This window comes from Filicampus tigris, chromosome 18, assembly GCF_054856515.1.
Source record: "Filicampus tigris isolate MCC_2025a chromosome 18, RoL_Ftig_1.0, whole genome shotgun sequence".
NCBI lineage: Eukaryota > Metazoa > Chordata > Actinopteri > Syngnathiformes > Syngnathidae > Filicampus > Filicampus tigris.
The window spans coordinates 5,171,962-5,187,752 of NC_141234.1; the positions used below are offsets into that span (position 1 = coordinate 5,171,962).

The 15,791-nt window shown below is 42.7% G+C and overlaps 3 protein-coding genes across 3 annotated transcripts; all 3 read right to left on the bottom strand.

Moving 5' to 3' along the window:
• Positions 1-916: 916 nt before the first annotated feature.
• Positions 917-2,461, bottom strand: LOC147132099 (uncharacterized). Its single transcript, XM_086015459.1, has 3 exons — positions 2,298-2,461; positions 2,172-2,233; positions 917-1,784 (listed from the first exon to the last, which is right to left on the bottom strand). The coding sequence occupies exons 1-3, from the start codon at positions 2,318-2,320 to the stop codon at positions 1,015-1,017; spliced, it is 855 nt and encodes a 284-aa protein (XP_085871585.1). The 5' UTR covers positions 2,321-2,461; the 3' UTR covers positions 917-1,014.
• Positions 2,462-5,554: 3,093 nt separating this feature from the next.
• Positions 5,555-8,109, bottom strand: tpbg1b (trophoblast glycoprotein 1b). Its single transcript, XM_086014659.1, has 2 exons — positions 7,368-8,109; positions 5,555-6,496 (listed from the first exon to the last, which is right to left on the bottom strand). Exons 1-2 carry the CDS (start codon positions 7,685-7,687, stop codon positions 5,641-5,643), a joined length of 1,176 nt encoding a protein of 391 aa, XP_085870785.1. The 5' UTR covers positions 7,688-8,109; the 3' UTR covers positions 5,555-5,640.
• Positions 8,110-11,183: 3,074 nt separating this feature from the next.
• tmem222b (transmembrane protein 222b) lies at positions 11,184-14,856 on the bottom strand. Its single transcript, XM_086015307.1, has 6 exons — positions 14,652-14,856; positions 13,912-13,996; positions 13,809-13,840; positions 13,634-13,730; positions 13,303-13,433; positions 11,184-12,089 (listed from the first exon to the last, which is right to left on the bottom strand). The coding sequence occupies exons 1-6, from the start codon at positions 14,807-14,809 to the stop codon at positions 12,002-12,004; spliced, it is 591 nt and encodes a 196-aa protein (XP_085871433.1). The 5' UTR covers positions 14,810-14,856; the 3' UTR covers positions 11,184-12,001.
• Between the last annotated feature and the right edge of the window lie 935 nt (positions 14,857-15,791).

Consider the following 15,791-nt stretch of genomic DNA (forward strand, 5'->3'; position numbering starts at 1 on the left):
AACTGCATTGGCTCACCGTGGAAATTGTTGCTTCCATTTCACGCCGCAAATATGAAAGTGAATCACACGACATCAAGTACGGCAACCTGGCTATCATTGCACAACACTACTACAGATGTAGCTGCTGTGAAATGCGCGATATAAAGTCATATTGTATTGTAAACCTATTGATCTGCCTCGAGCTTCACGTTGTCGCCATCTTCTGGTCAGTCAGAGAAATACTGTCAGTGACAAGTTCCGGGAATCCAAAACAAACGATCCGTTTTTCCATTTGTGTCAAGTGCTAAAATAAAAACTGATCAAACAAGATTTTTCCTTGCTCGTTCTAGACAAACGAGAAAAAGCTGCATTTCAATGTTGATGTTTCTATTCCAAAATGATCTAGCAAGCCATCTGTTTTCTATTTTTAATATCTGCTTCCAAACAATATTTAATGAGAAAAAAGACACGGACTAGTATGGCTCCAGGCGGTATGATACAGTGAGGCTGTCATTTTACAATATGAATATGTCAGTACTGTAAATGAGGGTATTTCCTATATATACACACACACACACTGTATGTTGTTCAGGGTGGTGTGCAGCTCTCCAATAGACAGATATAATTCAAGACCTGTACATTTTTCAAATTCACCCTCCTTTTGAGATTTTTGTAGGTGAAACCCGAGTTTCATTGGTGAAACCATAAATTGGGGGGGGGGGGGGGGGTGGAATCTCAATTTGAATTGAAACCTTTATTTCGACCATTTCTGAGGCTGGACCATTTCTACACTTGGTTTCAAAATTACAAAACTGAGTTAGCTCACTGTAGTTGTTCAAATGGGTCTGTGGCCAAGTATTGCAGGAGAATGTCCTTTTAAAAACAGTTTCCAAAACATGGTGACAAGTGTCAAAAGTAGCACACAGACAAGCAGAGATCAAGTGTGCATTTTTATTTTCAAAACACTAAAATGGCTATCGTCACTCCTGCTGGAAAAAAAAATTACAACTCCCATTCAAGTGAATGTTCTTCTGGTCAGGGTCTTAGCTTGACTCTGGCCCACTTTGTCTCTGGGCGAGCATGATATGCGACAGGCTTGACCCTTGGGCTCTTTTGGGGCGCGGGGTCCTTCAGGCGCCTGATGGGGAAGCCACCAAATTGGCTGGGGATTTTTAGGACGTTTGTTGGGGCGTAGCGTTGCCCGCTCGACCCCGCCTCCAATGACCCACTGGTCACCTGCTGCCATTTACTTTTCAACCCCATCTGACCATGGCTCTTGTAGTTTGTGTAGGTTTGCCTCTGTCTTCCTGGTTTTTGACCAATCAGGACTTTGGTGGCAGCGCCGTTGGCCGACGTCTGCATGTTGGCAGAGAACTTGCGTTTGCCATAACCTGGCAAGAACAGACTCGGCGACTTCACGGTGGAGTGGTGGCCACCATTTGGTTTCTTGAGTCCTGCAGCTTGTCCTACTGCCAGGTTGGACTTTGGCGATTTAAACCTGCTCAGAGAGCCTGAACTTGCAATGGCTGTGGAGAGGCGGGGCTTTTGGGGAACGTTTTTTTTGGCGGCCATGGCCACGGGGCGTCGACGAACCACCTTGAGTGACGAGTAGCCGCCGAGAGACGACGACTGTTTGGCTTGTTGATAGCCATGAGCAGAGACGCCGCTACCACTGCCACTTCGGGCCGAGGCTTGAACATGGGAGGCTTGTCTGAATTGATTCTGGGGAGGCTTGCCAGTGTCGCCGTCACGTCTCAGACCGCCGTCGTCCTCTTGCACAAAGCCAACATATGTCTTGCCTTGAGCTACAAAAATAAACAGTTATCTTTTCTGACATTTAGATAACATTCAGTGAGCATGTCTATTTTACTCGAGGAAGCATTTGCGTACATCAGAATTGTTTAGGTCACGTACATGTGCACTCAGGCCTACTGCTACTTTGTGGGAGCAAGCAGGGTGTTTGAGAACCACTGCACTTGAAGTACGCAGGCTCTCTCTAGTGGTAATTATCTGAACTGCAATTAGTCATGAAAAAGGAACTTATCAGGCATAAAGCTTTAAAATAAATATTCTTGAATTTTAATTGGGGATAGTAAAGCCCACTGGATGACAGTCCACTCGAATTTTGAAGGGAAAAAAAAACTACATTGAGGATTGGTACTCATGTTAACTGTTAACGTATTTGCACTCACCTTTTCGAGAAGCCCACAAACAGCGAACATGCTCTGCTCCAAGTAAGCAAATCAGCAAGAGCCTGCACACAAAAACACCTTAAACACTCAAACGCACATCGATTATTTCCAGTACCACTTATTTACCCCAAATAAATTCCACAAGCCATTTGTGCAGGCGGCCTGGGGCAAAGCAACAGTAGCCACACAACTCGACTCCAAGCTACTTGCTCTTCGCCAGCAGCACATGCAAGCACAGAAACGCTTTTAAGATGCCCAATCGCGGCTTCTAATGACCTCAATGGCCATCAGGTGCGTGCGCGTGCGTGCGTGCGCGCGCGCGCGGCTTGCTTTTGATTGTTCGAATTTTTACCTGTCAATGTGAAACCAACCATTATGCAGTGTAAGTTATTATTAATGGTCAAATGCATTCTTAAATATATTGAAGTAGGAGTATATGATTATTTGAAATACTTTAGACTTTAAAATTCTAGGGGAAAAGGTGATTTTTATTTTCATTAACGTCGTACTTTTGAGGGGATTTATGTTGTTTTTTTAACATCCATATAATAACAGAAAATATAGGGAGATGACTTCCTTTCTTCCTTCCTGTTTTCAAGCGACTGATGACCGCATGAGTGCGGTGGCTTATATCAAAGACACAATTTCCTGTGACAGGAAATAGCACTGGCGACCGCTCGTTTCTCTTTTTTCGCCCCCATCTTTGCAGTCGGAATTCTTTCCAGTTCCCATGCAAGACACTCGACGCCACTTTTTTCTGCATTGCATCTTTTTTTATTTTTTTTTTGCACTGAAACAGCTTTGACTATGATGTAATATTGTCGTACGCGAAAATCCAACCAAATCATTTTTTATTCAATTAATACATCTCTGATGGTGTCACTGTTTTTATTTTTACCTTTAACTCAACTAATTGGACGCCAGTTTGCTAAGTAGACCAAGATAGAGCACATTTTCAGTTTTAGCAAGGTAGCTTTTAGTTTGATAGTTAATTGGGAATCTAGCAGGATACAAAAACACAAAGTAACCAACGACAATAACAACAAAAAATGATTGGCTTTTCAGTTTAAATATGAACGAGACTCCTAGCTCGTTAATTTGTATGATTGCTGCAGTCAGGAAAACAGAAGTTTGGATTTTTTTAAGCTATGTGGGGGTTTTTTTTCTTCAAGAAAAATATTTTTTTCAAATCCCCGCCCCAAGAAAAATGTACTAGAATAATAAATAAAATAAAGTTGTAATTAAGTGTTAGTATGTCACACGGTGTTAAACGGTGGAGGCAAAAGCCGTGCAACGCAGCGTTAATAACTTTTGTCGCAAGAAACGAATGGCTAGCAAAGACGATTTGATCGCGGGTGTCTTTGAAATGACTGTGTCTCTCGGGTGCATTATTGTCTTTCCCAGACGCGCCGCTCGATTGCAGAGCGAGCTATCGACGCGTGAAGCAGATGATGAAGTATTCCGCCGCTTGCCGCTTTCTTGTCCCTTCCTTAAAATGGGTCAAGGCCATCTACAATCAACCAGAAGCCTTTAATGGCGCCGATGCTTCTTTTGTCACTTACCTGGCACTACAATAAACTCTGCTTTTCCTTAAATGTGCGGATATTCGACCCGTAAACGTTATCAAGGGAAGCCTGCATGGGTTAGGGTTTCAAAGTAGTGTTTTTTTTTAGATTTTTTTTCATAGAACATTGACTGGTTTAACTGAAAAATATATTTCTAATAATATGAATCCTTTTTTATTTCAAAATCATTTTCTTCTCTATTCTAGTAATATTAGCAGTCTTTTTTCTTTTCTTTTTTTGTAGCTGTAGGCTACAGCGTGTAGCGTGCATGTTGCTCTAATTGATTCCAGCAGGCCAAGAAGAAGAAGCAGGAAGTGCTCGTTCCTTCCCCATCATGGCCGCCTGCTGCAAGCAGAACGAGCCCATTCCAAAAAAAAGCCCACGCCACTCCTAATGATGCATGGGGTGGGGGCATTTTGTTACTTGACACCCACGGGGCCCACCTCGTGGCATGTTGCGTAACAGCAAATTATGACTCCCCCTCCCCTCCACGCTTTCCCCCGGGACCCCCGTCCCAGCGGCCGTGATTAAGAATGATGACACTTAAACAAAAGTGGCTGCCGAGTGCTCAACTTTGTCATCGTGAGGGAATCCTATTACGCGGCGGCGTAATGTAGAGTGAGTATCAGCGGACCTCTTTCAGGGTGACGGGGGGGGGGGGGGGGGGCAGGGCAGGTGAAGAGGGGGCTCAGAAAAAAAAAACTCAACACAAAGCTCTTGTTTTCTTTACTATTTGGCAGACCAACGGAACGTAATGGCGGAAGCGCTTTAAAAGGACCGGGACGGACGTGGTCGGAGGACATCAATTTTTAATTAAAATTAAAAATGTTCAGAGGGACAAAGACGGAGGACGGACAGGCTAAAAAAGGTTCAAGTGCCCAGCTCTGAACTTTTCCTTAAGTACGATGTTATGAGCCTAATGTTACAATTTTAAAAAATATATATATATATGACATGCAATACCAGGAGTTTTCACGTAAAGACCAAAAATGAGCCAAAAATGGTATCTCTACTTTCCGTTTCAGTCTACTGCCCTACATTTCAACTAAATGAGGCTTGCCAAGACAACACTGCTTTGTGTAGTTTTATTGTGGTTCTGTATTGCACATGCAGTAAAACGGCTAACTTAGGAGGATGCTTCTTCTTTGGCTTGACAAAATAGGAGGCTTTTACCCTAATAACCTGCAAGGACAGCAAAATTAGGAGCAATGAAGTCATTTGTAGCCTCAACACAAACATACACGACAAGGTATCGATGCCTTCTCGCGTTTAAAAGACGCCCGTAAAATGTAAATTTCAGTTGTGCCTGCTGAAAGGCTGTGGCCGCTAGTGTCCGGAATCATCTGTGTCTTATCATGGGAAGAAAGAAAAGGGAGAGCGTTCCTTAAACAGAAAAACATGGAGCTGGCTTTTGAAGAGCCTCGGCCTCCGCGACTGGTTCTCATCATCGTGACAATAAAGTTGAGGCGCAGAAACAGAGCAACGCTCCGGGGAGGGGGCGGGTGGGGTGTTGAGAAATTTTGGAGAGGCTCAGCCTGTGCTGAATAATCCTCCTTCCTAATACGAAGGGCTTGAAACAATGACTGCTTTGCCGACTGCATTTTGTCTACATCCATGATACACGTTGTTGATACATCTCTACTGCGCGTACGCTGTGATTGGCTGGCGACCAGTTGTAGGGTGCAGCCCTGCTTCTCTGGCCAAAAAGTCATCTTAATTCAAAAGTCTGTTTGCTTATCTATATGTGCCCCGCGATTGACCGGCGACCTTGAGGCACTTGCGTGGAAGACAAGAAGCGGGAGTCATGTGACATGCATGTGGCAGGGTCATCCAATATCGTTTATATACATATTCACAGACAGGTCTGTACGTTTTGGGAAAGTTTCGGGTCGTCATTCAAGTCTTTACATGTCGGTGCCCGAGGACACCTGGGACAGGCGGGGGTCCGAATCGATCTCGAAGCGGTAGTGGTAGCCGTCCCACACCTCCCTGCAGGCATCGCGCATGTCATACACGCGCTTCTTGATGCCCCTGCGGTTCAGGTAGAGCACAAAGAGGAATACCAGGCCCACCAGACCCAGAACCAGACCCAGGAACACATAGGAGGTCTGCAGGGCCAGGTCGGCGCCGGCGCCCCTTTGGCGGCACCCCAGGTTGCCGGCGGCGCCCACCACCGAGAGCAGGGAGGCGTTCCTCAGGGTGGCGGGGAAGGCGCAGACCAGCCGCTCGGGCTCGCGGACACGTCCCTGGGAGCGGTTGAGCCAGCGGGCAAAAGGTTCGATACCGCACGCGCATGTGAAGGGGTTCTCCCTCAGGAGGATCTCGGCCTCTGGCAGCGAGTCCAGCTCGCGCAGGCCCTCCTCGGGGATGTTCTTCAGTGAGTTGAGCGTCAGATCCAGCTCCCCCAGAGACTCCAAACCGGCCAGGGTGGCATTGCGCACGGCCACCAGGGAGTTGTTGGCGAGCAGCAGCCGGCGAAGTGCGCCCAGGCGGGAGAAAATGCGCGGCGGCAGGTAGATGAGGCCGTTGTGCGACAGGTCGAGGCCGCGCAGCGAGGTCAGAGCGCTCCAGCGCAGCGCCGTGGCCAAGTCCAGCACGGCCGAGTGGTTGTAGAGGGCGCGGCTTAGGTTGAGCTGGCGCAGCGATTGGTTGGCCACCGTGAAGGCCTCTGGGTGGACCACCGCCAGCTGGTTGGAGCTCAGGTCCAGCGAGCGAAGACTCGGCAGGCCGGAGAAGGCGTGCGAGTCGACCTGAGAAATCCTGGAGGATAGAGAGAGATGGAGATTTGTTTTGGTCAAGGTGGAGGTTAGCATGAAAAACTGCCTTGAGGAGACATTGCATTACCGTGGTGCCTGGAGATACTAGCCGCTGTACGACCGATTTGTTTTGTTTTTTTGCTTTGACTTGCAGCAAAAATTTGAGAAACACGCTTTGCTGCCAGTGACTCAATACAGCTCACATTCACATAACTTTGCCATTAAGTCTGCTAGCTTAATGCTAACACTCTTTTTTTCTCTCTCTTTCTGTCTCTCAGTCCACTCTGAAGTGGTTTCACAGCCACTGAAAGGTAATCTTGTAAAAACAAAAAATAATTTAGAAAAATATGTACATAAATAAAATAAATCATCTGCAAATCTGCAAAAAAAACACAAAATAATCAATTGCAATATGGGAAAGAAAATCTGTCAAAAGTATTGTAACAGATCAAAAATTATGTAACAGATCAAAGTATTGAATAATGAATATTACGTTTCTTATTACTTGTTTAAAGGGAAACTTGAAAGGTAAATATAAACTTAAATAAAATTTCACCATAATTTAGGAGTTAACTACAAAAATCTATAGATCTTGTAAAAACAGTCAAAGTTTTCTTTTTTCATTTTAAAAAACAAATTCCAACATTTCAAAATAAACGGTATGCTTAAAAACTAGAAATAACTATTTAAAAACTAAAAACAAGTATTAATCATGTAAAAAATGTGATAGCTTTTTATCAAAAAATGCATTAGCTAACAGAGTGAAGTAGTAAAGTTCATACACATACCGTACGCACTTTTCTTTAATGTAAATTTAATAACAAATGGTTAATAAAGTCTCGACAGATTTCGATTGGTAGATAGATCGCTGTTACCTGTTATTGCTGAGGGAAAGGTTGGTGACATTGTCGAGGCCCTTGAAGGAATCCGGTCCGATGCGCATGATCTGGTTGCCGGTGATGAAAAGGTTCCGGGTGTATCCGGGGATCCCGACCGGGACGCTCCGGAGGTCCTTGGCCACGCACTTAACCGTGTGCGCCGCCTCGGAGCACTCGCAGCCCGGCGGGCAGGAGACGGAGGAGGATGACGACGCCGACGCCGGGGCTGGCGGTGCGTAAACGGAGTCCAACAGCAGAAGCAGCAGCGGCAGCAGCAGCGCGCAGCAAAGGAGGCGACTGTGGCTCGAGTCCGGCATGTTTAGCAGGAAAGAAAGGAGGAAGATAATAAAGAAGAAGAAGTGGAGAAGGATCACATCTCCACCGGCTGCTGTCCCGTGTGGACGCGCGCCTCGAGTGCGAAGCTGAGCACTTCCATGCGGACACCAGCAGCCACGGGTGGGGGTCGCCCTGTGTGTGTGGTGGGGGTCCTTTGCGAGAGAAAGGAAAGAGGGCGTCGCTTCCTTGCAAACAAATCAAGTTAAGAAAAGAAGGGGAAAAAAAGGAGCATCGCGCACGCATCCGACGGGGAGGAGCTTGAAGTTCGGGGGACGGATCCGGATCTAGTGGGTCGGCCTCAGAAAGGGCACCGTTGTTAATTTAAAAGGGATGCTCTCTGTTAATATTAGTCTATTTTTTTTAAATAGGGAATTTAAATTGACTAACCCTGACAAGTCAAAAGTCACAACAACTTTGCATCAGATTCGGATTCAATTTAAGGCAGCCAAATGTGCAATTTCAAATACATTCAGATTACATTTTCAAATTGTGATCTGGATCAGATCAGGAATACATTTTTCTGATTGGCCAATCTGGATGCGATACATTGTTATTATTTAAAAAAACGTGCAATCTGTCTTAAATTGGTGGCAAATATTTCATATCTATAAAATGGGTTCCATATACGTAATCTGGATCATATCCACATTCAACATCACAATTTGTATGCCCAATACAGTTTTCGACTAATACATTTTAATGGGAAGAGCCTTGGATTAAAAAAAATCCATTTTGATATACATGAAGTTTAGAGTAACAATTATCTTTTTTTTTTTTTTTTTTTTAATTGAATAGGTGGCTACTTTCCGAAGGTTGCAGTTCCTCCAACTGCATCCTTGTCTCATCAGCGGCGTTTCATCCCGAGATTATTCCCTTTGACGCTGGCCGTGTTTGATGTGGATTTAAAAAGCATCGCGGGGACTTTTGGCTTGGACGCTGACTGGTTTGTTTGCCATCTTCCCACCCAGGTGGTCAGCAGCACTGCGGGGTGAGGGAGCAAGTGGGGGTTGGGGACCAGACTTGCGAGGGGCCCTCCTTTCATGTGCACAATAATGGCCCCTGAGTGAGACTTTGGAGTGCGGGTAGGGGGGCGGGTTTAAGTATCAAAGCAAGGACTGAGGGAAGGGGCTTTCTTTTCCTTAATGTGTATTCTGACTATTTATAATCATTTTAAGAAAGAGATCAATCAGAAACATGAGCAAAAACACTTTTTAGAACAATAATAAAACATCTTTATTAGTATATATTTGTTCATAAATACATTCTTGTACGCAGAGTACCTGGCAGGATGGTCTATGGTTCTGTTTTTGAGATTAGAGCGTTTGGGAGTCTCCAAACCAGCCTAAGCGTATATTGATAGCGTACCCATACCCCTAGCCACCTCCCACCCCCTGCCGCAGGTCTCCGCATTCCACAAACTGCTGGCTCTTGGTTACCACAAGGCACCACAGCAGTGAGACAGCTTAAAAAAACAAAAACAAAAAAAAAGCAAAAAAAAAAAAAAAAAAAAAAGCTTATAACAAAACCTTTTGAAAAATGATTGATCTGTAGCGGCAATATTCATGTTTAAATTAAGTTGGAGCCAGATTCAACTGTAATGTAGACAACTATGTTACCTTATATTATCACGTTAGCTGGCTAGCTAGTTTGCAGGGTTGAGCAACTTTTTACTAAGAAATGACTGAGTTTGGATAATTTCTGACTAGTGTCATTTCAGTACATCTGTTTGAAATGTTTGCGCCGCGTGAAGATGTTGACTTCTTTGTTAGCCTATCATGTAAACTGGCTAGCAAAGGAGCACTGAGTGAAGATGCAGACTGCTAAATTAGTTTATCACGCTAGTTAGCCGGGCCGACTAATTTTTTGTGACAAAATGTCTGAGTTTGGATCGTTTGAAACTGGTGTCCTACATTTGAGTCCATATGTTTGAAATGTTTTCGCCGAGTGAAGATGTAGACTTCTGCAGTATGTTAGCCTACCATGCTAGCTAGCTGGCTAGCAAAGAAGTACAGTACTGAGTGAAAATGTAGACGGCTACGTTGGTTTGTCATGCTAACTGGCTAGCTAGTTATCAGGGTTCACCAACTTTTTGCATCAAAATGATTGAGTTTGAATCATTTGCAAACTGGTGTCAAGAAAAAAAGTCAGTCCATTTGGGCTGTTTAGCAAGGAGGAGTGAAGATGTAGACTTCATTAGCTGCTAGCCTTAGCTCTGTGTTATTCTCACAGCACTGTCAAGCAGCGATGACGATGCGGGCCAACTTTGAAGTACAGAGGTGGAAAACAGCAGGAGTGACACTTGTCAGGCATGGTGTGTGTGCTAAGGGGGGATCGGGGGGTTTGGGTTGTTCGGCAAGAAAACCTGAGCCATCCTGGCTACCTGCTGCTTCTGAAGAGAGGGGGGCTTAAGGAGTTATTTGATTGGGAACAATGGGGGGATTTGGATGTGCTCACCACAGCCATGGCAACTGAGGTGGAGTGACGGCCATCATGTAGAATTAAAGGGGCAAAAATAACATGAGGAAAGTGAAGGCTGTCAAAAAAAAAAAAAAAATCCACTCAAGTTGAACCAAATGGGCTGCTCTCATAACGTTAATTTCCTCAAATAGAGCCTAAATTAATGATGGGGTCCTCTTGACCTAAAAAAAACACCTCGCCTAAAATAAACGTTGTTCAAGGTGTCATTATTAGATGGCTGCAATTACTTTTTCCTAAGATAGCCGATGTGTTTCTAGGTAATTACCATAACACCGGATCAGACTCGAGCAAGATGCGGCATCGGTAAAGCTGACGAACACAGTCGGGGATCAAAGAGAAAGTGCCACACAAAAATATTACATTGTTTGAATTTGTAGGAAAAAAAAAAAAAAAAGAAGGCCTACCAGAATAATATTCCTCCTTTTTTGGTGGTCATACCAGCACATGTGGTCAACACGGCACTTATAGGGCTAGACGTGGCATCTGCAAAGCTGACATTTACATCGGGAGATCAAAACAAAAACTGCCAAGATAATCATTTCGGGAAAAAAAAGCTGCTTATGGATTTGTAAAATAAATGTTTCCCCACCAATCATTATTTAGGTGGTGTCATTCATACAGACATTTGATACCACGATCATGACCACAAGAAGTGGCATCTGTAAAGCTGGCATTTACGCTGGGCAGTCAAAGAGAAAGTGCTGCGAATAGCCTGAAATGATCTCGGACATTATCTTGAGACCGCCACACGCCATGCTAGTTAGCATGACACTTGCACGACAGACATGGCTTTCTGTACAGCTGCCAGATATGTTCGGAATTCAAAGGAAAAAGTGCCATGCGGAATATTTTAAACCCTAAGAATTAATAGCACCCCAATCTTTGTGGTTAAGTAAATATTGTGGTGTATCATTTGCACACCCACTATATCGATGATTTTTTTTTTTTTTAAGCGATTAAGCGATTTTGGTGTTTTCACATCATACAGGCAAGTCCAAATTCATAAAGTTGTTTTATTATTGTTGGATGCTGTTTACTGCTGCATGTGTGATAAAGTAGCAGTTGATAGGTTTATAATTGTAACATATATGCTAACTTTCGTTAGCCAGTCTATGGCATTTCATATCAAATGTTACTATTACACTAGCAGACTTTCGTTAAGACGAAATTTCATGGTCCGTTTGAACATTTAGGTGCTTGAATAAAGAATGCGTAAAGTTTTTTTTGTTGTTGTTTTTTTTTACAGCAAACTTCAAATGGGGTTGACTAATAAACATCGTAAAGCATGCATGCTTTGCAACTTATTCGATGAACTGTATGAGCGCGTTTTTCATTTCCTTAAAATGATGTTGTAATGACAGTCTCCCAATTCTTGACAGCAAGACCGAGAACAGGGAATACGGAGGTGTGTTTTTAACAAGTTTGTATAACATCGCAGATGGGTCTGGAATATATCCACCGGGGTAAACGGGGCTTCGCTCTAAGAGTTTTGTACTTTCTCTCACATTTGGCACGGTTTTTAAACTCGGGAGTTGGCACTGACCAGCATTTTAACGGCATGACGATACTAATATGCGATACTAAAGGCAGTTTTCCTTAAAAGAGATGTGTACAATATTACTATTTTTTTTAGGTTGTGTTTGTGTAGTGCATGGCAGTGGTGGAGTTGTGTGTGTGTGTGTGTGTGTATATGCGAGAGAGAGATTCATTCCGGCGTCGTGTCTCTTACAGGTTTTTTTCAGTCTTTTTTGACCCCCCCCCCCCCCCACCAAAAAAAAAAAGGCCTCGCGTTGTTTGCCGACATTCCCTGCGGGAGGTCACCGGAGGTTGATGGCGAGCGCCACCGTCACAATGACGCCCAGCAGCGTGAGGAAGGGCAGCCACGTCTTGAGGAAGCCAGTGCAGCTGGAAACCGAAAATTCCAGAGCATGATTAATACATCTCGAGACACTTCATTAGGTACCCCGAAAAATCTGCCACGGAAAATGCTGGTTAAATAGTCCCAGTTTTTTGTGCCGTTAAAATTGTCGTTTGTGCTTTTTTTGCTCTTGAGTTATTAAAGTTGATCTCAGGTTAATCAGAGGTTATCCAGCATCACATTTGCTCCAACTTGAAAATTTTTTTTCTTTGGACCGGGTCCAAAGAAAATAAGTGTGTAATTGATACCCATTCAAATGCATATATTTATACTAGGGTTGGGCGATATGACTGAAAAGTATATCACGATAGGTCTACCATTAGGTCTACCCCAAAGCAGTTGTTGACACATATATTAGCCTTCATTCATTCATGTTCATCCAATGTAAGTGAACAAATACACTCTTGCAGTGCACACATCATCGTTTACCAACCGTCTTAGGACTACTTTATCTTTTTAGCGGACTCATTATTGCCATGGTCCATTCATATTTTACTTGCTTGATTTTACCTTGAGTGCGATGCCGGTGTCGGATAAGGCTAACTACAGCTAGCATGTCAAAGACAAGAACTCCTCTACTTGTACACTATGGCTCCATCCACGGGTTTTTAATAGGGTTATCATGCAAAATAGAATTTAATTCTAAGAGTTGTACTGAGTTGAGTGCTCATTTATTTGAGCAAAGCCCGCGAGCATGCTCCGTTGAGTTAACAGCTTCTTCTTGTTGGTTTAAATGCTTCTTCTTCATTTTTGGAGGCGGAAGCGCGCTGCCTACATCACGCACCATGTTATGATCGGGTTTGTTTTTCTTTTTTCTATCTAACGTTTTATCGAAGGCATTTTCTATTGGTATCGATCACGTGCCAATCGCGACACATATCGATATCGAATTATCGGCCCAGCCCTAATTTATACTGTATATTTATAGATAGACAGACAGAGCTGGACGGACAGCTCAAACTTTTCTTTGTAAACGTAATTTGAGGCAAATCAGTCCTTCTTGGCAGTGATCTATTTATAAATGACAGCCAGTTATGCCAACTTCTCCATATGTCGTCTCTATGGAGAAGCTACATAGAGAATACAATTTAAGACCCAGATTTTCAAATTCAAGACTTTTTTCAAGACGTTTTAAGGTATTATTTGCAAATTCATGAATGTACTAAGATGTGCAACAGTCAAATGTTCAATGTGCATTACCTGACGTGCTTTCCGTGCAAGAGCACCAGGAGGCAGAGCTTGACCATGTTCCACGACGTGCTGTTGTCGTAGCGCATCAGGTTGAGAGCCATGGCCACGTGCGAGTGGCAGTTGTCGCAACACAGGTTGTGCTTGAAAAAACACACACGCAAAATACGTTATGCTAGGTTGGCACGAGTCCATTCTTTAATACATTATTAGGAACCCTGTAATATTTGATGCAACCATTTAGCTGATTTTTTTCCCCCCACAGTTCCATTTTTTCTTTAATTCATTGATCTCATTGATTGTGTCAATTATTTATTACAAATAACAAAATAAAATAATCTACCATCCTGTGCTTGTACTCCTCCGAAGCGTCGTGCACGGCAATGTCCCAAGCGCTAGAGCCACTGGCGTAGACTTTGCTCACGTCCAGAATCCAGTACCTCCATGACAAATTACAATATAGTGTAGAGCGCAAGTCAAACCTCTTTTATAGATGAAAAAACATTAGATAAACTCACTTTGTTGGTTTCCCGAAAGCCATGTTGTCTTCCTGCAAGACAAAGGAAAAGCTTAGTTGAGTGGCATAGACACTTACCTACAATCAAAATTAAAATGACTGACAGAGACAAAATAGGGTCCAGCAAAATCTCGGATGACTCCAGTGGAAGTGCAGATGCCCATGTGCCCAATAAATGGAAACAACCATCTGGCAAGACAAAGAAAGTAGTCATATAATTGAAAAGATTATGCTACAATTAACGTGTACTGTAGTATTTAGATAAATTGACGCTATAAAAAAATACTGGGCTTATAAACTATACCAACATTGGAACGAGTATATTTAATACTCACAAAACATTTTGGTTTAGTGTGAAATTTAAAAATGCACTATAACTTGTACAGTTAAACTTACTTTGTCCTTCTGTAAACGTTTGAATTTGACATTTTACACTATTTCACGTTTCAGTAGCCTACTTTTTGCACAACTTGCAGATCTTTAACACTGAAATAAATAAACTCAAAAAAGGTTTTTGATTTGTAAATATACATTTCCAAGGACGTCCACTTCTATGCCTTTCTGTGACTCCTCCGGTCAATGTGTCATAAAAGCACATTTTCAGCGTTATTACATTTTCCACACTAGTTTCAAATGTTAAAATATGTATATTGAAATTCCTGAATCAATGCTTTATAGGCGTCATGTAATGCATTTTGTTATTAAGAAGTCAGCAACACTGTATGTTTGACAGCTATCTTGCTAAGCTAAGGGAGATGTCACTTCACGTATCCGTCATCCGGGTATTTTTGCCCAAAAGAAGCCGAGAACCACAGCGTACAGCTGGCTAGCTAGCTTAACTCACGACAACACGGGGATGGGCGTCCACACGATACAATGAGGGAAGCGACCGGCCATTGGGTTAATCTTTTCCGACGCTATGTGATAGTTCTTCATGGTTTCCTCCTTCTGAGTTGAATCGGCCATGCTAAACCAAGGGGAGGGGGCAATCAACTTCCCCATAAACACCACGTCCGGCCAACGATTGCCCCAAAACAGACATACGCAAGCTTCCGTTTGAAGTTCAAAATAAAATATAACGTATTTATCGTCAGGGTAAACGTGATATTCGTACAAAAATAGCAAATACATTTGGATATTATATTCAGGTACTAACCAATGCCCGTTATGACAAGGCAGAAAAGTAACGATGCAGTGTTATTTAGGTACAGAATCTTATTTTGAAACAAATCACCAAAAGTGGTCGGAGCTGGGGTTTTTTTTTGTGTAGATCGAATTGTCGTTTGCTTTTAGATTTTTTTTTATTTACGGCCTACAAGTATGATAACTTACTGTACTGACGGGCAGATCTTTTTTATCCTCTGCCAAAAACAAATGCCGCTGAGTTAATGCCGTCTTCTGTTTCATCGTCAAATTTATGAGCAGGATATCTGTTTATTATACTGCCCCCTCGTGGAAAATGTGCACACTTGAAGGATGAGGACAATTAATTCAAAATTAAAAGTGAAATCATGATGCACAGTATTTGATTTTTATACATTCTATTTAATTGTGTTATTAGTCTTTGTTTTATAAAGTACAATAGTGTAGAGTGCTATTTATCTCATTAAAAAAACATGTTACCTACATTTTTGTTGGTACAATAGTGTAGAGTGCTATTTTTCTCAGTAAAAAAACATTACATTTTTGTTGGTGTTTTTAGGGAGCTGGAACGGATTAATGGTACTTGTAAAAGAAAGCCAAAAGATGATTTGAGTTGTGAGTGTTTTGAGTTATATGACAGTAGAAGCTAACATTTCTTCACATTTTTGTCCGCTAAATAAAATATAGAAATAAAAGCTAATTATTTTTAGGGTGCAATGTATCATTTTTGGCAAGTCAAAGCACTACACAAGCGGATATTATCTGCGTTTTATCCACCAAATACAGCACAAACACTATCTCGCAATTGATGTAGCTATAAAGTTGCAAGTGAAGCGTTATC